We start from the raw sequence: 18,212 nt of genomic DNA on the forward strand, positions 1-18,212 counted from the left end.
AGCCATATCAGAAATGTTTTTTAAAAGGCAGTAAATGAGACTGAATGAACTGGTTCGCTGCCAGGCAAGGCTCTGCTGATAACCAGGTGTAACAGTGGTAAGGTGTTGGGACTGCTGTTGGGACAGCTTTATGTAGGCCCTAACAGTTTGTGCGCACTTTTTGTCACCGTTATAGTCCAATTAATATGTTATGGAGTGGCTTTTCTGGCATGCATTAAAAAAGACTGCTCAAAAAATAATTTCTATTGAAAGTGCTATATCCAGGAGTATTTAGTCTAGGTACAGGAAACCGTGCACCAAAACCTTGGGGTTAAAATAAAGTCATGTGGTCAGATAAGTCTTGCTTACCTCTATTTCCACTGGCTGGGTCTGGGTCCACCTCTGTATCCATGCCTGGCTGACCAAAGTGACTGAGACAAAGAAGCAGAGCACACTTCCTCTTTCACATTGAACTCCACGCTACATCTGCGGTCCACTACAGAGCAGTCTCTCTCAGATACTTCATCAACTGTATGTGTACCTGCCTAGTTTGATTACCGAAGGACATGCAAGTTGATCACTGCACCAGTAGGCTATATAACTCTCCCTGCACTTTTATTCAAACACACTGTTGTGGGGTTTACCTAGAGGTTGCGATGCATCCCCACACATCTCATTGGAAGTGTGGAATCTGCCTTTTATGGCATTTTCAATTCCAGGCTGTCCACCATAGCCGATGACAACCAGTTCGCATTCAGCAGGACACAACGTCGTGCAACATTCCGATGGACATACAGCATGTAGAACAAACATCCTTCTCAGATATGTAAAATAAGAAAGTGCCAGACCTATTCATGACATTTGTATCGGCACCTTTCCACATTTGCCTATTTGTGGCCCCGGTATTGTGCATACAAATGTGTACTCTGAGTGCTTCACATGGGGTAGGCCTATATTCACCATAGGCTTATTCAAAGGGTTTGAAACTAGCAGAACATAACGGCTTCTCATGCGGAATATACATCTGTCAAACATTTCCATCTAGCCTGGTCCCAGATTTGTTTGTCCTCTTGCCAATGCCAACTCCATTGCTGTATATTTTGTCATGACAATGAGTTAACATGACAGCACATACTGGCACTCAGGCTAATTTCCATCTGCAAAACTGAACTATTTGATGCCAAATATGCATTAGGGATTCATCTTTCAGAACATTGTAGACAGGAATAAATACAGCAAGACAAGTTTATTATTTCATACTACCTCAACTCTACTTCATCCTTCCAGATATTCATTGGATCCTCTTTCGGCCAGCCATTCAGTCAAAGCTTTGGCAGAACATATACATTCTTAACATTACAACCTCAGTAAGGTCCTCACTCAGATGTCACCAAGAACACAATGAAATTATGCATGACAAGCCATGTAGGTTATTGGACAAAGAGTCAGTAGGCAATGAAATGTGTTGTACTTGACACACCAAAACGTGTTTAGTGAAGATTTATTGACAAAATGTGGTCAACACAGTGGCCTAATACTTTAAACTGTCTCAAGATTGTTCCCCAAAGGACTAAATGTGAAATTGTTTTTCATGCTAGAACATTTGATACTGGTACTTCCTTCAGATAAAACAAATACCCAACCGTTTCATGTAAGCAGTGACAGACAATTCAATTGTTTTATTAAAAAGACTGTTCAAAACACCAAACCCTGTAATTTTCAAGCTGTATCTACTCTGCAAAACAAATGGTCAATTTAAAACCAATATTGGGTTATTCAAAATAAAGCAAACATTCTTGCTCGGGGGCATATTCATTACACCGATTGTTGCAAGTTTCTTAAAACGGAAGCAAACAAAAACAGGGCGGGACCTACCTGAAATTTGTCCAATAGAAACAATTGTTTCACTCAGTTTGCTTCTTAAAACAGTTCATAATGAATACACCCCCTGTTCTCAAAGTTCAACTAACCATAAAATCAGAACAAAGATTCTGTCTGGCATTCAGACACACACCAAAAAGGATCCGATCCCTGCACCTCGAGCACAACAGGCCTCCAAACGGTATTCTACATATACTCTGCATTATGTTGTAATCCTGTGGGGAAAGCATTGATGAGGAGGAACTAGGTTCTCTGCATGCAATACATTGTTTCTAAATGTGGGCAGAAAGACACGTGCGAACATAGAAAGAATGTGTAGGGAATAATCAATAACTTAAAATGGTCTGAAACTGGATATGTATGCATGTTCCTTACAGAGCTAACTTTTTCAAAACACCTGCCCTGCTCCATTAAATTAAAATGTTTTTCCTTCTATGTTCACATTGCTTTGTGTTCTCCGAGAACTACTTCATTGCCTCTACTTATTCACCCATCCCATTCAAACACATTAAGAATTAATGTAAGATGATACATTTTATTGCCATAAACAGTGTAGGAAAAAAAAAATAAAAAAAAAAATAACAGATCTTTCTATAGTACAGTAAGAACAAGGTATCACTTACTAAAATTTCATAACCAGTAAAATGAAAATAAAAATGGTTGCAACACATTCTCAAAAACATCCTCCTACACAATCTACTGGTAGGCAGACTAGATTTAGCCGGTCTCCATGGGACAAATGAGAGCAGGTGATTTTTGTTCAGTTTCCTGTTAAAGTAGTACATTTTGCAGTGTTTAAGTGATCCATTTTTTGTTGTTGATAAAATGCATATAACTATTAAGATGTGGAAGTCAAAAGTTGCCAGACATCAAGACCGTTGCAATAACCCATGTTTCTGATTTAATCTAGTGTGCGCTTCAGCCACTCCTCTAAAACACTTTCGGCATCGCTCCATTATGCAGGAAGCCATTTTGCCTGGATTTAACAGACTAAGATCAAAAATCTTTCAAAATCAGGTTCCAGAAATACACATTGAGAGACAACAATAAGGATTCAGTTCTCTTGGCAATGTTATCATTTAATATTTAAGACAGTGGAAATTTGAAGCTGAAATGATAGTCATTTCACAAATAGAGCAGAAATTTTGGAGGAAAAGATATAAAAGACACCAAAGGAACAGCCCTTTTGACAGCTGTATGTCTAAAACGGAAAATCATTTGGTGAACACAAAAGGATGCCTTGGGAAAGGTAAGAGAAAATTACACAGCAAAGTCCTTACCCAAAGGCAACAGAACCAAACTGAAGCCCCTGTCCCGAGTTCCTTTTGATGTGTGTGGGGTACGGGTCAGGTTGACATAGGCCTGGCCCCTGCCCCTCACAGCAGCCTTGGGTCCAACTGCTTTTTTTTTTACCAATTAGATGAAGGCGTGCCTTTGTGTTAGCGAGCAGAAAGAGGAACCCAGCGCCCGACTCCCCAGCGAGCTCTTTGGGAGAAGTCTTTGAAAGATTTTTGGTAAACAAAGCCAGTAGATCCAGAGTAGACTTCCAGAATAATGCAGCTGCGTTGATATATCTATTCCTTTTCGGCCTCTTTTTCAAGCTTTGAGAATGGGAAAACAAACAAAAAAAACATTATGGTTAGACAGGTTCAATTCCAGGGGAAATGTCAAATGATTTAATAAGAGAAATAAAATAGTTTTAACAACTTCTACACTACAATTGGATGGTTAAGCGGATACAATGACCTTAACAGCTCCACGAATAAAAATTGTTTGTTACTCTCTGCATTGTTCCCAAACTGAACATATGGCTGAACAATGTGTTTTAACGTAACGCCAATTTACATTTGGAAGTCAAGGGGGTAAAACTGAAACAAAAACAGCACATTTCTGACCAAGCTTTCTTGTTGGTGTGTGTGTGTGTGTGTGTAGGAGGGGAGCAGACCACGAAGGCGTTGTGTAGACCAACAGTGAAAAAAAAACCTTCTGGACTCCCTACAGAAGCTCAGCCACCACTGCCATGAACCAAACCACCAGCGCAAACCATTCTATTCTAACAATTCATGTTATATTGATTTTGTAAACAGGGGCAGAATTCTTGTGGGGATCAATGCCTACCCACATGGAAGCATAGCAACCACTTCAGAGTTGGGGTCAAAGACACACTTCGATTCCAACACACAGAGGGTCGAATATCGTAGTGAAATACTCTACTAAATAAACTGAAATGTTGGTTACTTTTCAGCTCAATTGTATTCATTCTTCACTGCAAATCAACATGTGAACGGACCTTCCCAACAGAACTACAGACAAAGCAGGCACTAATCACAGAAGCAGAGGTGTACGTAAAACCCATGTTAACAGGTTGACATGCATTCACAAGCTGCTCTTTGGGTGTTGGGTGTGTTGTATTATTTTTCCAAGAGTATGTGTGTTCTCATCGTTTTTCCCCCGCCTCGAATAAACATTTCACTCAGAGAGTATTGTTCAGTTTGTCATCTCCGATAGAGGATTGCTAACGGAAGGCGTTAACGTATGCCATTGGCATCGTTTCATTTTTCATACACCGTCCCCTGCCCTTCCCTCCCGGGCTCTTGAGGCCTGGTCAATCTCTTAAGGTTTGTCTTTGGGAATTACCTCCTCTCTCGGCTTGGCTCCGCCAAATATGGCAGAGTTGGGGTTGGCGACTTGGTTTAGCGGGGCAGCCACCGTGCGTGGTTTCAGCTGAAGTCGCGGTCTCTGTGCCCTCTCCTCTGTGGAAAGCAAAGGGAAAAAAATGACTAACATGATTAACTGGTCAAGTCAAATGTTATCACATCAAATAGGTGGCCACTGGGTTCAGGGCTTTCGGTAGATTAAATGAGGGGGGTCAATATTGACACCGTCACAAAAAGCTGTACTGTAACAAATACACAAAGTCTTCAAAAATCCATTTAAACGGATCCATTCTTCCATGACTAAACATTGCCTAGGGTGCTTTTTCTCAAACCTTGATGCCAGAAGTACTGCTTATTTTAATTCTAAATCAGGCATGGGACACCAGTTGAGGAGTCTGCCCAATCAGTGACATCTATCAATCAATTAACCAACCACAGCGGAGAAGACAAAAAAAAAAATCCAAACTCCACACTTGGGAGTACCTCTGGTCTAGAGTGTTTTATATGAGATAAGAGAGATTGTGACACCGTCAGAGGGTTCTCTGAAGTCATCCGCTCCAGCGCGCGGTGGTGGTCCGCCGTCCCTGTAGCGTCCCCCCATGCCTGCTCCTCCACCGCCTCCCCTTCGGTCACCACCGCGGCCACCTCCTCGGCCTCGTCCGAAGTCGTCGTCTCCTCTGTAGCCTATACGAGGAGATGCAGAGGGAAAATACATTTTTAAAGACAGTCGTGGGCTCATGCAGGAGTGCAATGTTACAGAACGTTCAGATAAAGTTTAGTGTAGAACAGACATGATTATCTCGTAGAATAAAGATACGTAATCTTGTGTGCTCTAAACACCACATTCCTATCGGTAACATTCAAAACTTTGCTGATCTGAACAAATTAAATCTCCTCCGTTCTTGCCCAGCATCTGGAGCAGCCCTGTAAGGTGACAAATGAGAACGAGGAACCTCCGGTATGAGTGATAACAAACAAAATGCACCAAGGGACAAAAAACCTGTGAAATCGCAAAAGAAAATCCTGTGAATTCCTATGAGGGGAGGAAATTACATACTGCTTTATATCAAACTATTCTGCAGATTCAAGCATCAAAAAACAGGAGCAATTGGTTTGCTTCCTTAGCTTGGTGCCCACTCTACCAACTGCACTGCTTGGATCTTAAACTGCAGGACTCAAACTGGGCCTGATCTAATGACCGGGTTGGGGACCGGCTAAACCAGCGGAACGCTCATCCCACCTCCTTCATAGTCGTCTCTGGAGCCTCCTCTGGGACCACCTCCACGAGAGCCCCCTCGGCCTGCAGGGGACAGGGCTCAGTTTCAACAAGAGTGGCGAGTGGTGCTTAGGGCTGAGGCAGGGGTGAGGAAGCCAAGGGTCTAGTGCTGGTTAGCCAAGGACCTGGGTTAGTAGCACTGCTTCTAGAGACGGCTAGTTGAAGTCTTTGGTTAGGAAAGTAAAGGTAGAAACTATCTAGTTTAGCTGCTCAAACTTGTAGGGATGTAGAGCTAAACCGGTCAAACACCATTTACTACAGAAAAGGAAGCAGGAGAGAAAGGTGGGTGAGTAAGTGCCAGAAATTCTCAAATCCCAGTATGTAGTGACATACAACAAGAACAAGGCACAGAGTCAACAGTAGTGGTAGTAGTACTAGTGCAATGCACACTTATAAGCACTGATGATTTGATTATAGCGGATTCCATAATCCATTGATCTATAAATGTGATGTACAAGCATCTTGTCATGTTATGACCACAAATGTTTAGCAAACTCAAACAGAACAGCCAAGCGTCTGATAATTGACAGATTTTTAAGACAGCCTTGCATTTAAGTAGGATGGCAAAAGATGACTCAGGGCAATATTAAAGACTTATAATTATTCAAATCTAGGCCAAGAGTTATTGCTACTTCATATTAATATTTACGGTCAAGACAATCCACAAATCAACTCATCTTGACTCATTAGAGAATGTAAGAGATCAACACTGAATCAGCTGACGTAAGTAATTGACATTTCTTTGTAGTTGTAATAATATACTACATATTAATAATTAATAAGTATACTAAGCAGCAGGGGGAACAAACAAGTTAGCATTCCAGTGAGCAGGTACCTCCTCTGTCGTTCCCCCGGAAGCCGAATCCTCCGGCGCCCCTCTCTTGCTTTCGGCCCTCTGCTATGTCAACCCTGAGTGACCGGTCTCCAAGGAGCTGGGGAGGGGGAAGGCACAAATCAGCACTAGGAGGAAATGAAACAACGAGGTCCACTTCTCTGATAATGCTTCCAACAATGTTTATGTCCTACTAATATATCACTGTTGGACGCGTCACTGTATTTAATTGTTCCTTTTATAAAACGATATGTCACTGTACTAATGTTTAAAGCACGTTGGACAGCAATCCATTTCATGAAAGGTGCACAACAAACTAAGTCGATCAGTGTTGGAGACAGCTCTATTTGTTTTATGAAAAAACTCATCATTTATTCCTTTGTCACGATACCCACAATCACAATATTCAGATTTTCTATACGGAACTGTATGGTCCTTTTAAAGGTATACTCGGCAATGCATGAATAAACAGAAGTATCGGGATGATTTCCAAAACAAAAAAAAGGGCAATACCAGAGGATAATCTCCTCCGCGGTTGTCACACAGCCATCACGTTGTATGAAAGTGTGAAAGTGAACTCCTATGCACATGCGCAGATGCTCTGTGTGAAAGCTCACAAGCGGAGCCTCTTGCATCCGTGCCACCCTGCATTATCTTTGGTTCACATTGCTGCTCATGGCCACGTCCTAACGCTGAGGTCTCAGTTTAAGAACCTGTTTAAATGTTAAATAGTTTGTGCTAGAGCTTTTATAAACAACATACAGCTGTTAGTTTCCATCATTTCGACTGGAAATTCAGTCCTGTGGTACTGAATATTGTGACAACACTGAACCACAGTATCCCTTTTACATTTATGAACCAGATACAAATGAGGACCTGAGAAAACTAAATTGTGGGTACTCACCGCACCATCATACGTCAAAGCTTCTTTAAGGGATTCCAAGTCATCAAACTCTACATAACAAAAACCTGAAAGGAGAAAATTGGTTACGAAAAAGAAAGCTGTTGCCGTGGCTTGTGATGTTTGTTATGCTATACAAACGGGTGCTTGCTCACCTTTAAACTTGTCTGTTTCTTTGTCTCGGACTAGTCGAACACTCCTGACGTTGAGGTCTTTGAAAATGGCGTCTATGTCTCCTTGCACTGTGTTGAAGGGCAGGTTACCCACGTAGGCTGTGTATGGGGGCTCTGTGGGTAGATCCTTCTGCTTGCGGGGGCCACCAGGTCCACTGCCACCTCTGGGTCTACCAGAAACGAACACCTCCGTGAGAGAACAGACTACAACAGATAGCCACGCCCTACGTACAGGACCCCGAGTTTTTCCTGGTCAAGAATTACTAAGGACTGGCGTTCAGCTGGCTTTCTCTGAGCCTTCGATAAATAATGTACACTTGGACAGATCCATTAACAATCAAAATATCAAAGATATACAGCTCAGATCCCATAGGAAAATACATAATGTTGCACATACAATACAGGAAATAGGACTAGGCTGTCTGGAAACTGGAGAAAGAATTGACAAAGAAAAATAATCTGTTCCATTTCAATGACAACCATGTTAGCAGCACACAGAAAAAGATGGTAGCCATATTCTGCTAAATACTGGTAAACAATAATACAGAGATCCAATTTTTTTACCCTGAAGAAGGCATATATGGAGCTATTTTTATAGCTTACAGCTTATTCCCCGTTAGTCAGCACCTCTACAAAAAATGTTTTATCTCTGGGTGTGAACAGCAGAAGTTCCTGTGCACTGATAACAGCCATTTTGAAGAAAGGTCTACTTGCAATGAATGTTCTATGTAGTTGTTTTTCCCTACTGAACTTTTCCCTATGAATACACTGGATAAGAACGTCTGCTATAATGGTTTAAATGTAAAAAAAAAAAAAAGTATGATCCTCATGAGGAGTGGTGGGGCACTGCCAAAACTTCCAAGGAACTTGTTCCCTTGCTGGCAACAGCACTCCAATCTGACAGGGCTGAGAGAAATGCAGATGGGGTACTGCATGCCTGCGGCATTCCTTGGGTGTCAAAGCAAACTGAGCGACCAGGCTGAACCAAGATGTACAGCCACCTAGCTATAGGCCCCAACAGGGGAAACGGGATATCAGTTGCATAACTGAATGCATTCAACTGAAAAGGGTCTTCAAAAGAAGGGAGGTTTGGGCATATAGATCTTTCCCACAATTAGCAAGGACAGCAAGCGATTTTTTGTAAAATAACCATGTTGGTTGTTGTGATCTTACATAGCATTTGATAAGAGTTAAGGTGATCATCTGTAGTTATTTGGTGTCAAATTAATTTATGTCAAGTAGCCCAATAGATACAACACTAGTTTAGGTATTTCAGGATCAGTGGCTCCAACTCCTTTCCTGTGTGAATCAAGTAAAGCAGAATATGATTACAACAACTAACGTTAAATGTTATGAGTCACTGACAAGGGGTGGCAGACATAAAACCAAGATCTTCGTTATGACCATATATACGTGTATCCTATCCAAGGGATCATATTTTAACTTGATGTCCTTTATGCCGGTAGCTACCTAGTCTAATGTCTAGTGTTTTCGTTGATTAGGCTACTTCTAATTTATGGCTAGCTAGCTAAATTACCTAGCTGGATGGAGTTCCAGAATATATTTCAGTATCGCCGCAACATCGTCAGCACGTAATGTTTAAAATTTCCTGTATTGAATGCCTGGCGTCAACGCACGAGTTAGCACCACGTTATGTTAGTTAAATGCATTGCTAATCGTTCAAACCTAGCTGGCTAGCTGACGAGTGCGCGCATCAAACTAGATAGGAATGGATGCAGGGTGCACTGGGCCCAAACTAGACTAGCTAGCAGAGTTAGCTAGCTAGTTCTCCGCATAAATCGTCATGCAATTAGCACAAGCTAATCTAGCGAGCGCACTAGCTAGCTAACGTGACCACTAACAATGCATCAAAATACTTGTGCATTGAATAATGATTACTAACCAACTACCTAAACATGCTATGTATTGATAATGATTTCGGGGAATGGCGCATGTTGACATCTCGAGCTGTTATCACCCGATTTGGCCATTCAACGCAGTCCCTGACTTGCTAGTAGTAGCACAACATGTAGCCCATGTGGGCTGCTTTTTAACGAGATGCTGGCGCCAAGTGCCATGCTGGCAGTCTGAGAATTATAAAATGTCTTGCAATCATAACCATGTCATAATATGTATTGTCAAACCGACATTACATTCTGTAATGGAAAATCTCACACGCACATCTGGAAGTAGCTAGCTATGGTCAATCCACCAGTTTTCCCCGCCCTCAATACCGGCTTCCCATTCATCAAAGCGGCGGTGAGAGCCTAGCCACTGGCACTGTCTGGCCCGTGTTCTGAACCCAGGCCTATCTTTCAGAAGAATTTCGAACAAGCCCCTGCATAAAAGTGAGGCATCGGTGCGTTTTCTTGCATCACCATACGGTAATACTGACACATTCTATTCGTCCAGGTATTTTCTTACCCTCTGCCTCCACCAAAACTACCGTAAGCCCGATCTCGGTCATCGTAGTTATCGTAATCCGCCATTGCCGAGATTGCTGTCGGAGAAAGCAGTTGGGTGTCGAAAGGTCCTTCAATATAGGGGTAGCTCAATTTTAGTTGTCCCTTCAGTGCCTGAACCATAAAACACTTTTTGCACAGTCAGATAGATACTACAAGTTAGTTACCCTCAAATCCCCCAACTAAATTAAATATCAGTAAAATAACAAGATCCAAACCGTGTCATTCGTTTTTTGCATCTGGATATTGGTATTTATCCTGGCTGGGCATACTACTACTGTAAGAAACAGGTGCATATGATGTTAGACAATTTATACAGAAGCATAGTCCTTTAGCCAACACTATCTCCTTGCTATTATCCACAGGAATATCAATGTGGCCTACCACCAACCCAGCTAGTTACACCATGCCAACCTGGTCTCAAAGCATTTCGTATTATTCTTTGCCTAAATCCGAGACATTCCATTTAGTATGATATGTTACGAATTACAATTCGTGTTATGTGAAGCGAATTTACCAAATGTAAAATATGTTACGAATTTGCGAAACGTATCATACTGTAAGTATCAAAAGTAAAAGTGAAAGCAGACAAGGCAAAACATCTGTAGTTCTGCCCCTGAACAAGGCAGTTAACCCACTGTTCCTTGGCCGTCATTGTAAATAAGAATTTGTTCTTAACTGACTTGCTTAATTAAATAAAAGTTAAATAATGTTTTTTTAGGTATAAATAATTTCAAATTGCTTATATTAAACAAACCAGATTTATTTTTATTTTACTTTATTTACGGATAGCCAGGGGCACACTCCAACACTTAGACATCATTAACAAACAAAGCATTTTTGTTTAGTGAGTCCGCCAGACCAGAGGTAGTATATCTCCGCTGGCTGCCCCAACACCACAGAAAGCACTGAGCTAGGCTGAAACACCTGCATTTTGGAGCTCCCTTACTCACGAAAGCAAAAAAGAGACCATGTTTGTATGAGGTTTTATTAACTCAATATATATATATATTTTTACATTGTTTGCAAACTGATATGCCACCCGCATTAATGCCAAAATAACATGCAAAACAGCCCCCCCCCCCCCAAATATAACTCTGCCCCACCTGCCCTGAATGACGCGTCGCCACTGTTTTGTATTTGACACCATGATACATTTTGCTATCCCTGCTCCCATTCAACACTCATTCTAACATTACACCTTTCAACTGCCTTTTTCAATTCTTGATTGCCTTTTTTTGGAATAATCTAGCTCGGATAGAAGGATGGAGAAAGGAACAAAGGGAAAGAGTACAGAAGTTATCCAGCCTGCTGACTAAGAAATGTAAATATCCTATGTTTTGCTGTATATCTCTCCATCTCTTTCTGTCTGTGTGCCTGACAGATTGCTGAGGGACATCATAGTCAATGTACTTGCTAGGATAAGTCTAATTAAGTGAAGACCTTAAATCATGATTTTGCTCCATCTTTACAGTTCCTGAAACATGTCAATGACCTGATGCATGGCCTCTACAGCAATGCGTGGCCACCCAATTAGTTACCAGTGACCTATTCTGCCACATCCCAGTCAAAGGAAAGAGCAGAACCCTCCTAAATCCAGAGTCTATAGTTAGGTTTCCATCCAATTGGCGACAGATGTTCACTCGAATATTCTAAAATCCGCATAAAAACAATTTGCACATTTTCCCACCAGAAATGTTTCCATCAAATTGATTTTTACAGATAAAAGGCCTTGTGAGATGACGTAGTGTATTTACAAATAATCTTTTGCAGTTAAATTCCCATGTAACTAATAAAAAATACAATTTCAATGGGTTACCATCGCATTTTCAACTCTACTGATGGTTTTGTCATAAAAAATCTTTAAAGTACTACTTAAATCGTTTTTGGGGGGTATCTGTACTTTTGTAACGATCGTCTGTTGAAGAAGGTGTGGACCAAAGCGCAGCGTGGTAAGTGTTTGCTTTTATTTCAACTGAACACTAATAACAAAAATAACAACGAGAAATTAACTAAAACCGAAACAGCCCTGTCAGGTGCAGAAACACAAAACAGAAAATAACTACCCACCAAGCATCGGTGGGGAAAAGCTACCTAAGTATGGTTCTCAATCAGAGACAATGATAGACAGCTGCCTCTGATTGAGAACCACACCCGGCCAAACACAAAGAAATACAAAACATAGAAAATGAACATAGAATGCCCACCCAAATCACACCCTGACCAAACCAAAATAGAGACATAAAAAGCTCTCTATGGTCAGGGCGTGACAGTACCCCCCCCCCCAAAAGTGCGGACTCCGGCCGCAAAACCTGAACCTATAGGGGAGGGTCTGGGTGGGCATTTCTCCGTGGTGGTGGCTCTGGTGCGGGACGTAGACCCTGCTCCACCTCTGGCTTGACCCACTTGGGTGGCGCCTCTAGAGCGGGGACCCTCGCCGCCGACCCCGGACTGGGGACCCTCGTAGCGGGCCCCGGACTGGGCGCCCTTGTAGCGGGCCCCGGAATGGGGACCCTTGTTGGGAGCTCCCGGACTGGAGGGCGTCGCTGGAGGCTCCGGACTGGAGGGCGACACTGGAGGCTCCGGACTGGAGAGCGTCGCTGGAAGCTCCGGACTGAAGGGAGCCTCTGGAGGCTCCGGACTGGAGGGCGACACTGGAGGCTCCGGACTGGAGGGCGTCGCTGGAGGTTCCGGACTGGAGGGCGACTCTGGAGGGAGGAGACGCAGAGACTGCCTGGTGCGTGGGGCTGCCACAGGGCCCACCAGGCTGGGGAGACCTACAGGAGGCCTGGTGCGTAGAGGAGGCACCGGATGAACCGGGCTGTGGGGGAGCACTGGACCCCTGGTGCGCAGCCTTGGCACCACTCCTCCAGGCTGAATGCCCACTTTAGCCCGGCCCCTCCAAAGTGCAGGCACAGGTCGAACCTGGCTGTGGGGGAGCACTGGAGATCTGGTGCTTACCACTCGCACCTCTCCATTTGGCTCAATGCCCACTTTAGCCCGGCACGGGTGGAGCGCAGGCATAGGACGAACTAAACCGTCCCAGTGCCCCGGAGACACAGTACGCAGAGCCGGCGCAGAATACCCTGGGCCGAAACGGCACACCGGAGACCAAGCACGCTGAGCTGGCACAATCCGCCCTGCCTGGATGCCCACTCTCGCATGGCACTTGCGGGGGGTTGGCATATGGCGCTCCGGGCTGTGAGCGCGCACTGGAGAACCCGTGTGGTTCACCGCATAACACGGTGCCTGACCAGTACCACATTGTTTCTGGTAAGCACGGGGAGTTGGCTCAGGTCTATCGTCTGACTCCGCCAATCTCTCCGTGTGCCACCCCCACAAGAAAATTGGGGTCTGCCTCTCGTGCCTGCTGCGCTGCCTTGCCTCATATCGCCACCTCTCAGCTTTCACCGCCTCCAGTTCTTCTTTTGGGCGGCGATATTCCCCAGCCTGTCTCCAGGGTCCCTTACCGTCTAATATCTCCTCCCAAGTCCAGGAGTCCTGAACCCTCTGCTCCTCGTTACCACGCTGCTTGGTTCGTTTGTGGTGGGTGGTTCTGTAAGGATTTTCGTCGTCGGATGAAGAGCAGCGTGGTAAGTGTTCATGCTTTTATTTCAACTGAACACTAATAACAAAAATAACAAAGAGAAATGAACGAAAACCGAAACTGTCACGCCCTGACCTTAGAGATCCTTTTTATGCCTCTATTTTGGTTGGTCAGGGCGTGAGTTGGGGAGGGCATTCTATGTTTTGTGTTCTATGTTTTCTTTTCTGTGTGTTTGGCCGGGTGTGGTTCTCAAGAGGCAGCTGTCTATCGTTGTCTCTGATTGAGAACCATACTTAGGTAGCCTTTTCCCACCTGTGTTTTGTGGGTAGTTGTTTTCTGTTTTGTGTTGCTGCACCTGACAGGACTGTTCGTTTTGTTGGTTTGTTGTTTTTGTTTGAGTGTTCATATTTATTAAAAGTATTATGCATAGTTATCACACTGCACTTTGGTCCTCTTCTCCTTCTCCCGACGACAATCGTGACAACCTCGTCATGCCGTACGTGTCGATGAATGCTCCATCAGTCTTCCAAGCTTTTGTAGACGAGATTTTCAGGGACCTGCACGGGCAGGGTGTAGTGGTGTATATTGATGACATTCTGATATACTCCGCTACACACGCCGAGCATGTGTCCCTGGTGCGCAGTGTGCTTGGTCGTCTGTTGGAGCATGACCTGTAAGTCAAGGCTGAGAAATGCCTGTTCTTTCAACAGTCCGTCTCCTTCCTAGGGTACTGCATTTCCACCTCAGGGGTGGAGATGGAGAGTGACCGCATTTCAGCCGTGCGTATTTGGCCGACTCCCACCACGGTAAAGGAGGTGCAGCGGTTTCTAGGTTTTGACAATTACTACCAGAGTTTTATCCGGGGTTTTGGTCAGGTAGCGGCTTCCATTACCTCACTGCTGAAGGGGGGACCGGTAAGTTTGCGGTGGTCGGCTGAGGCGGACAGGGCTTTTGGTCACCTAAGAGCTCTGTTAACCTTGGCTCCCGTGCTGGCCCATCCGGATCCCTCTTTGGCGTTCATAATGGAGGTGGATAGGAGCCGTGCTCTCTCAGCGCTCAAACTCCGCTCCTGTGCCTTCTTCTTGAGGAAGCTCAGCCTGGCGGATCGAAACTATGATGTGGGGGACCGGGAGCTGTTGGCTGTGGTCAAGGATTTGAAGGCGTGGAGACATTGGCTTGAGGGGGCTAAACACCCTTTCCTCATCTGGACTGACCACCGCAACCTGGAGTACATCCAGGCAGCGAGGAGACTGAATCCTTGTTAGGCAAGGTGGGCCATGTTTTTTACCCGTTTTGTTTTCACCCTTTCCTACAGACCAGGTTCCCAAAATGTGAAGGCAGACGCACTGTCCCGGCTGTATGACACAGAGGAGCGGCCCATGGATCATACTCCCATACTCCCGGGCCTCCTTTCTGGTAGCGCCGGTAGTGTGGGAGCTGGACGCGGACATTGAGCAGGCGTTACGTGCAGAGCCCGCTCCTCTAAAGTGTCCCGCTGGGCATCTGTACGTTCCGTCTGCTGTCCGTGACCGGTTGATCTATTGGGCCCACACGTCACCCTCCTCTGGTCATCCTGGGATCGGTCGGACGGTGCGCTGTTTGAGTGGGAAGTACTGGTGGCCTACCTTGGCCAAGGACATGAGGGTTTATGTCTCCTCCTGCTCGGTGTGCGCCCAGTGTTAGGCTCCTAGGCACCTGCCCAGAGGGAAGCTACACCCTTTACCCGTTCCACAACGGCCTTGGTCGCACCTGTCGGTGGATTTTCTTACTGATCCCCCCCCCTCACAGGGAAACACCACGAACCTGGTTGTTGTGGATCGGTTCTCTAAGTCCTGCCGTCTCCTCCCTCTGCCTGTTCTCTCTATGGCACTACAAACTGCGCAGGCCTTGTTACGCATGTCTTCTGGCACTACGGGGTGCCTGAGGATATAGTGTCTGATCGAGGTCCCCAGTTCACTTCGAGAGTCTTAAGGGCATTCATGGAACATCTGGGGGTCTCAATCAGCCTTACCTCGGGGTTTCATCCCGAGAGTAATGGGCATGTGGAGAGAGTGAACCAGGATGTGGGCAGGTTTCTGCGTTCTTATTGCCAGGACTGGCCGGGGGAGTGGGCGGCGTTTGTGCTCTGGGCCGAGATGGCTCAGAACTCGCTCCGCCACTCCTCCACTAACCTCTCCCCCTTCCAGTGCGTACTGGGGTACCAGCCGGTTCTGGCGCCTTGGCATCAGAATCAGATCGAGGCTCCTGCGGTAGACGACTGGTTCAGGCGCGCGGAGGAGACATGTGATGCCGCCCATGTTCACCTCCAGCGGGCCGTGCTGCGCCAGAAAGCCAGCGCAGACCGTCACCGCAGTGAGGCCCCGGTGAAACCTGCCCCTCCGCCTGCCCTGCCGGAAGCTGGGTCCGCAGTTTGTGGGGCCATTTAAAGTCTTGAGGAGATTGAACGAGGTTAACTACAGGTTACAGCTTCCCCCCGATTACCATATTAACACCTCGTTCCATGTGTCTCTCCTCAGGCCGGTGGTGGCTGGCCCGCTCCAGGAGTCGGAGGTGTGGGAGGTTCCTCCGCCCCCTCAGGGGGGGGCCCCAGCGTACTCCGTTCTCTCCATACTGGATTTGAGGCGTCGGGCGAGGGGCCTTCAGTACATCGTGGAGTGGGAGGTGTACGGTCCGGAGGAGAGGTGCTGGGTTCCGGTGGAGGACGTGTTGTACCCTTCAATGCTACGGGAGTTCCACCGTCTCCGGACGGATCGCCTTGCACCTCGCCCTTCGTCCCCGAGGCCGGTGTCGGCGCGCAGCTGGAGCCGCGCGTCAGGGAGGGGGTACTGTCACGACTCCCGCCAAAGTCGGCTCCTCTCCTTGTTCAGGCGGCGCTCGGCGGTCGACGTCACCGGTCCTCTAGCCATCGCCGCTCCACCTTTCATTTTTCATTTGTTTTGTCTTGTTTTTCCGCACACCTGTTTTACATCCCCTCATCACTCTACATGTATATTATCCTCTGTTCCCCCCCATGTCTGTGTGTGTAATTGTTCGTTACATGTCATGTGTGACTCTTCATGCTGTTTTTTTCACCAGATCTTGTTTGGAACCCGTGGTATTGTATGCTGTACATTATTTGTGTGACGACTGCGCTATTCACTTTTGCCTTTGGGAGTGTCGTTACGCAGTTGCGTCTGACTGTTTTCCTTCTGCCAAATAAAGTGTGCCTGTTCACTCATCTCTGCTCTCCTGCACCTGACTTCAGTTAACCAGTTGCGCACACTGTTGACACTACCACATCATTCTGCAGTGATACGCCATCCCATCTAGTTTGGGCTTAGTGGGACTAACATTTGTTTTTCAAAAGGACAATGACCCAAAACACACCTCCAGGCTGTGTAAGGGCTATTTGACCAAGAAGGAGGGTGATGGAGTGATGCATCAGATGATCTGGCCTCCACAATCACCCCACCTCAACCCAATTGAGATGGTTTGGGATGAGTTGGACCACAGAGTGAAGGAAACGCAGCCAACAAGTGCTCAGCATATGTGGGAACTCCTTCAAGACTTTTGGAAAAGCATTCCTCATTAAGCTGGTTGAGAGAATGCCAAGAGTGTACAAAGTTGTCCTCAAGGCAAAGGGTGGCTAATTTGAAGAATCTCAAATATAAAATATATTTTGATTTGTTTAACAATGTTTTGGTTACTACTCGATTCCATATGTGTTATTTCATAGTTTTGATGTAGAAAAATAGTGAATACAATGCAAAAAATAAAAATGTAAACATTTTACAATGTAAAAATAAAGAAAACACTTGAATGAGTAGGCTTGTCTCCTGGCACCTCTGGGAGCCCCAGGGTCTCTCCTTGTAATGTTTGGACTTGTCCTGACATGCACGATTGTGTGCCTGAACATCCCTAATGACCTTTGGTGCGAGGAGATTGTGAGTTGTTGGCAACAGAGAGCGAGTGCGTCTATGTAACAGATGTATAGTGTACTCTCCATGCGTTGTGTTTTAAAATAATAAATCACTTCGGCCAGTGGTCCCAGTTGAGCATCATTTATTTCTGCTGTGGTTAAATGGGAAACAGCACGTTAGTTGTGCAGGACTTAACAGTGATGATGGCCGTCGATGGCAAAATCTGTAGCATGAAGACAACTGTGTTAGCCGTGGCTTATGTGACCATGACATCGGTGTATGCTAGCTAACACAATTATTTACAGCAATCATATGCCAAAGCACATCCCAGAAAGCCCCTCAATCCCTAACAGGTACCATATAACCACACATGTATAAAATCAGTAACGTACAGCAAATTTGTACACATTGTAAAATAGAAAATAGAAAACAGTATTCAGAACGTGACCTACCCCTCGCATCACATTTTCATACTGGGAAGACCTGACGTTCGCGATCTCCCCCTATCTGCAAGCGGGGCCAATCACAACACCCCTTATTGTCATCAGAGTTTAACTAACCAATAAGAATGCTTGAACATCAAATACACATTTCTTTAGAGGCAA

At 45.3% G+C, this 18,212-nt stretch overlaps 1 protein-coding gene across 3 annotated transcripts; it reads right to left on the reverse strand.

Annotated features, from left to right (window-relative positions):
* Positions 1–1,440: 1,440 nt before the first annotated feature.
* eif4h (eukaryotic translation initiation factor 4h) lies at positions 1,441–10,498 on the reverse strand. 3 transcript variants are annotated; one of them, XM_055879384.1, is made up of 8 exons: positions 10,124–10,498; positions 7,682–7,869; positions 7,530–7,594; positions 6,629–6,725; positions 5,758–5,817; positions 5,046–5,201; positions 4,498–4,613; positions 1,441–3,461 (listed from the first exon to the last, which is right to left on the reverse strand). In XM_055879384.1, exons 1-8 carry the CDS (start codon positions 10,282–10,284, stop codon positions 3,435–3,437), a joined length of 870 nt encoding a protein of 289 aa, XP_055735359.1. In that variant the 5' UTR covers positions 10,285–10,498; the 3' UTR covers positions 1,441–3,434. The 3 variants fall into 3 exon arrangements, with proteins under 3 accessions (XP_055735359.1, XP_055735360.1, XP_055735361.1); XM_055879385.1 differs by having other exon boundaries at positions 7,682–7,863; positions 10,124–10,476; XM_055879386.1 differs by lacking the exon at positions 5,758–5,817 and having other exon boundaries at positions 10,124–10,466.
* Between the last annotated feature and the right edge of the window lie 7,714 nt (positions 10,499–18,212).

The sequence above is a fragment of the Salvelinus fontinalis genome, chromosome 24 (genome assembly GCF_029448725.1).
Source record: "Salvelinus fontinalis isolate EN_2023a chromosome 24, ASM2944872v1, whole genome shotgun sequence".
NCBI classification, from domain to species: Eukaryota; Metazoa; Chordata; class Actinopteri; order Salmoniformes; family Salmonidae; genus Salvelinus; species Salvelinus fontinalis.

Excerpts from the sequence above, each read along its gene's own strand:
- eif4h (XM_055879384.1), bottom strand. The coding sequence starts at position 10,284 with ATGGTTCAGGCACTGAAGGGACAACTAAAATTGAGCTACCCCTATATT. Across the intron at positions 7,870-10,123 it reads AGTTTTGGTGGAGGCAGAGG|ACCCAGAGGTGGCAGTGGAC; the intron begins GTAAGAAAATAC and ends CGTTTCTGGTAG. Across the intron at positions 5,818-6,628 it reads CCGGGGGAACGACAGAGGAG|GCCGAGGGGGCTCTCGTGGA; the intron begins GTACCTGCTCAC and ends TGTCCCCTGCAG.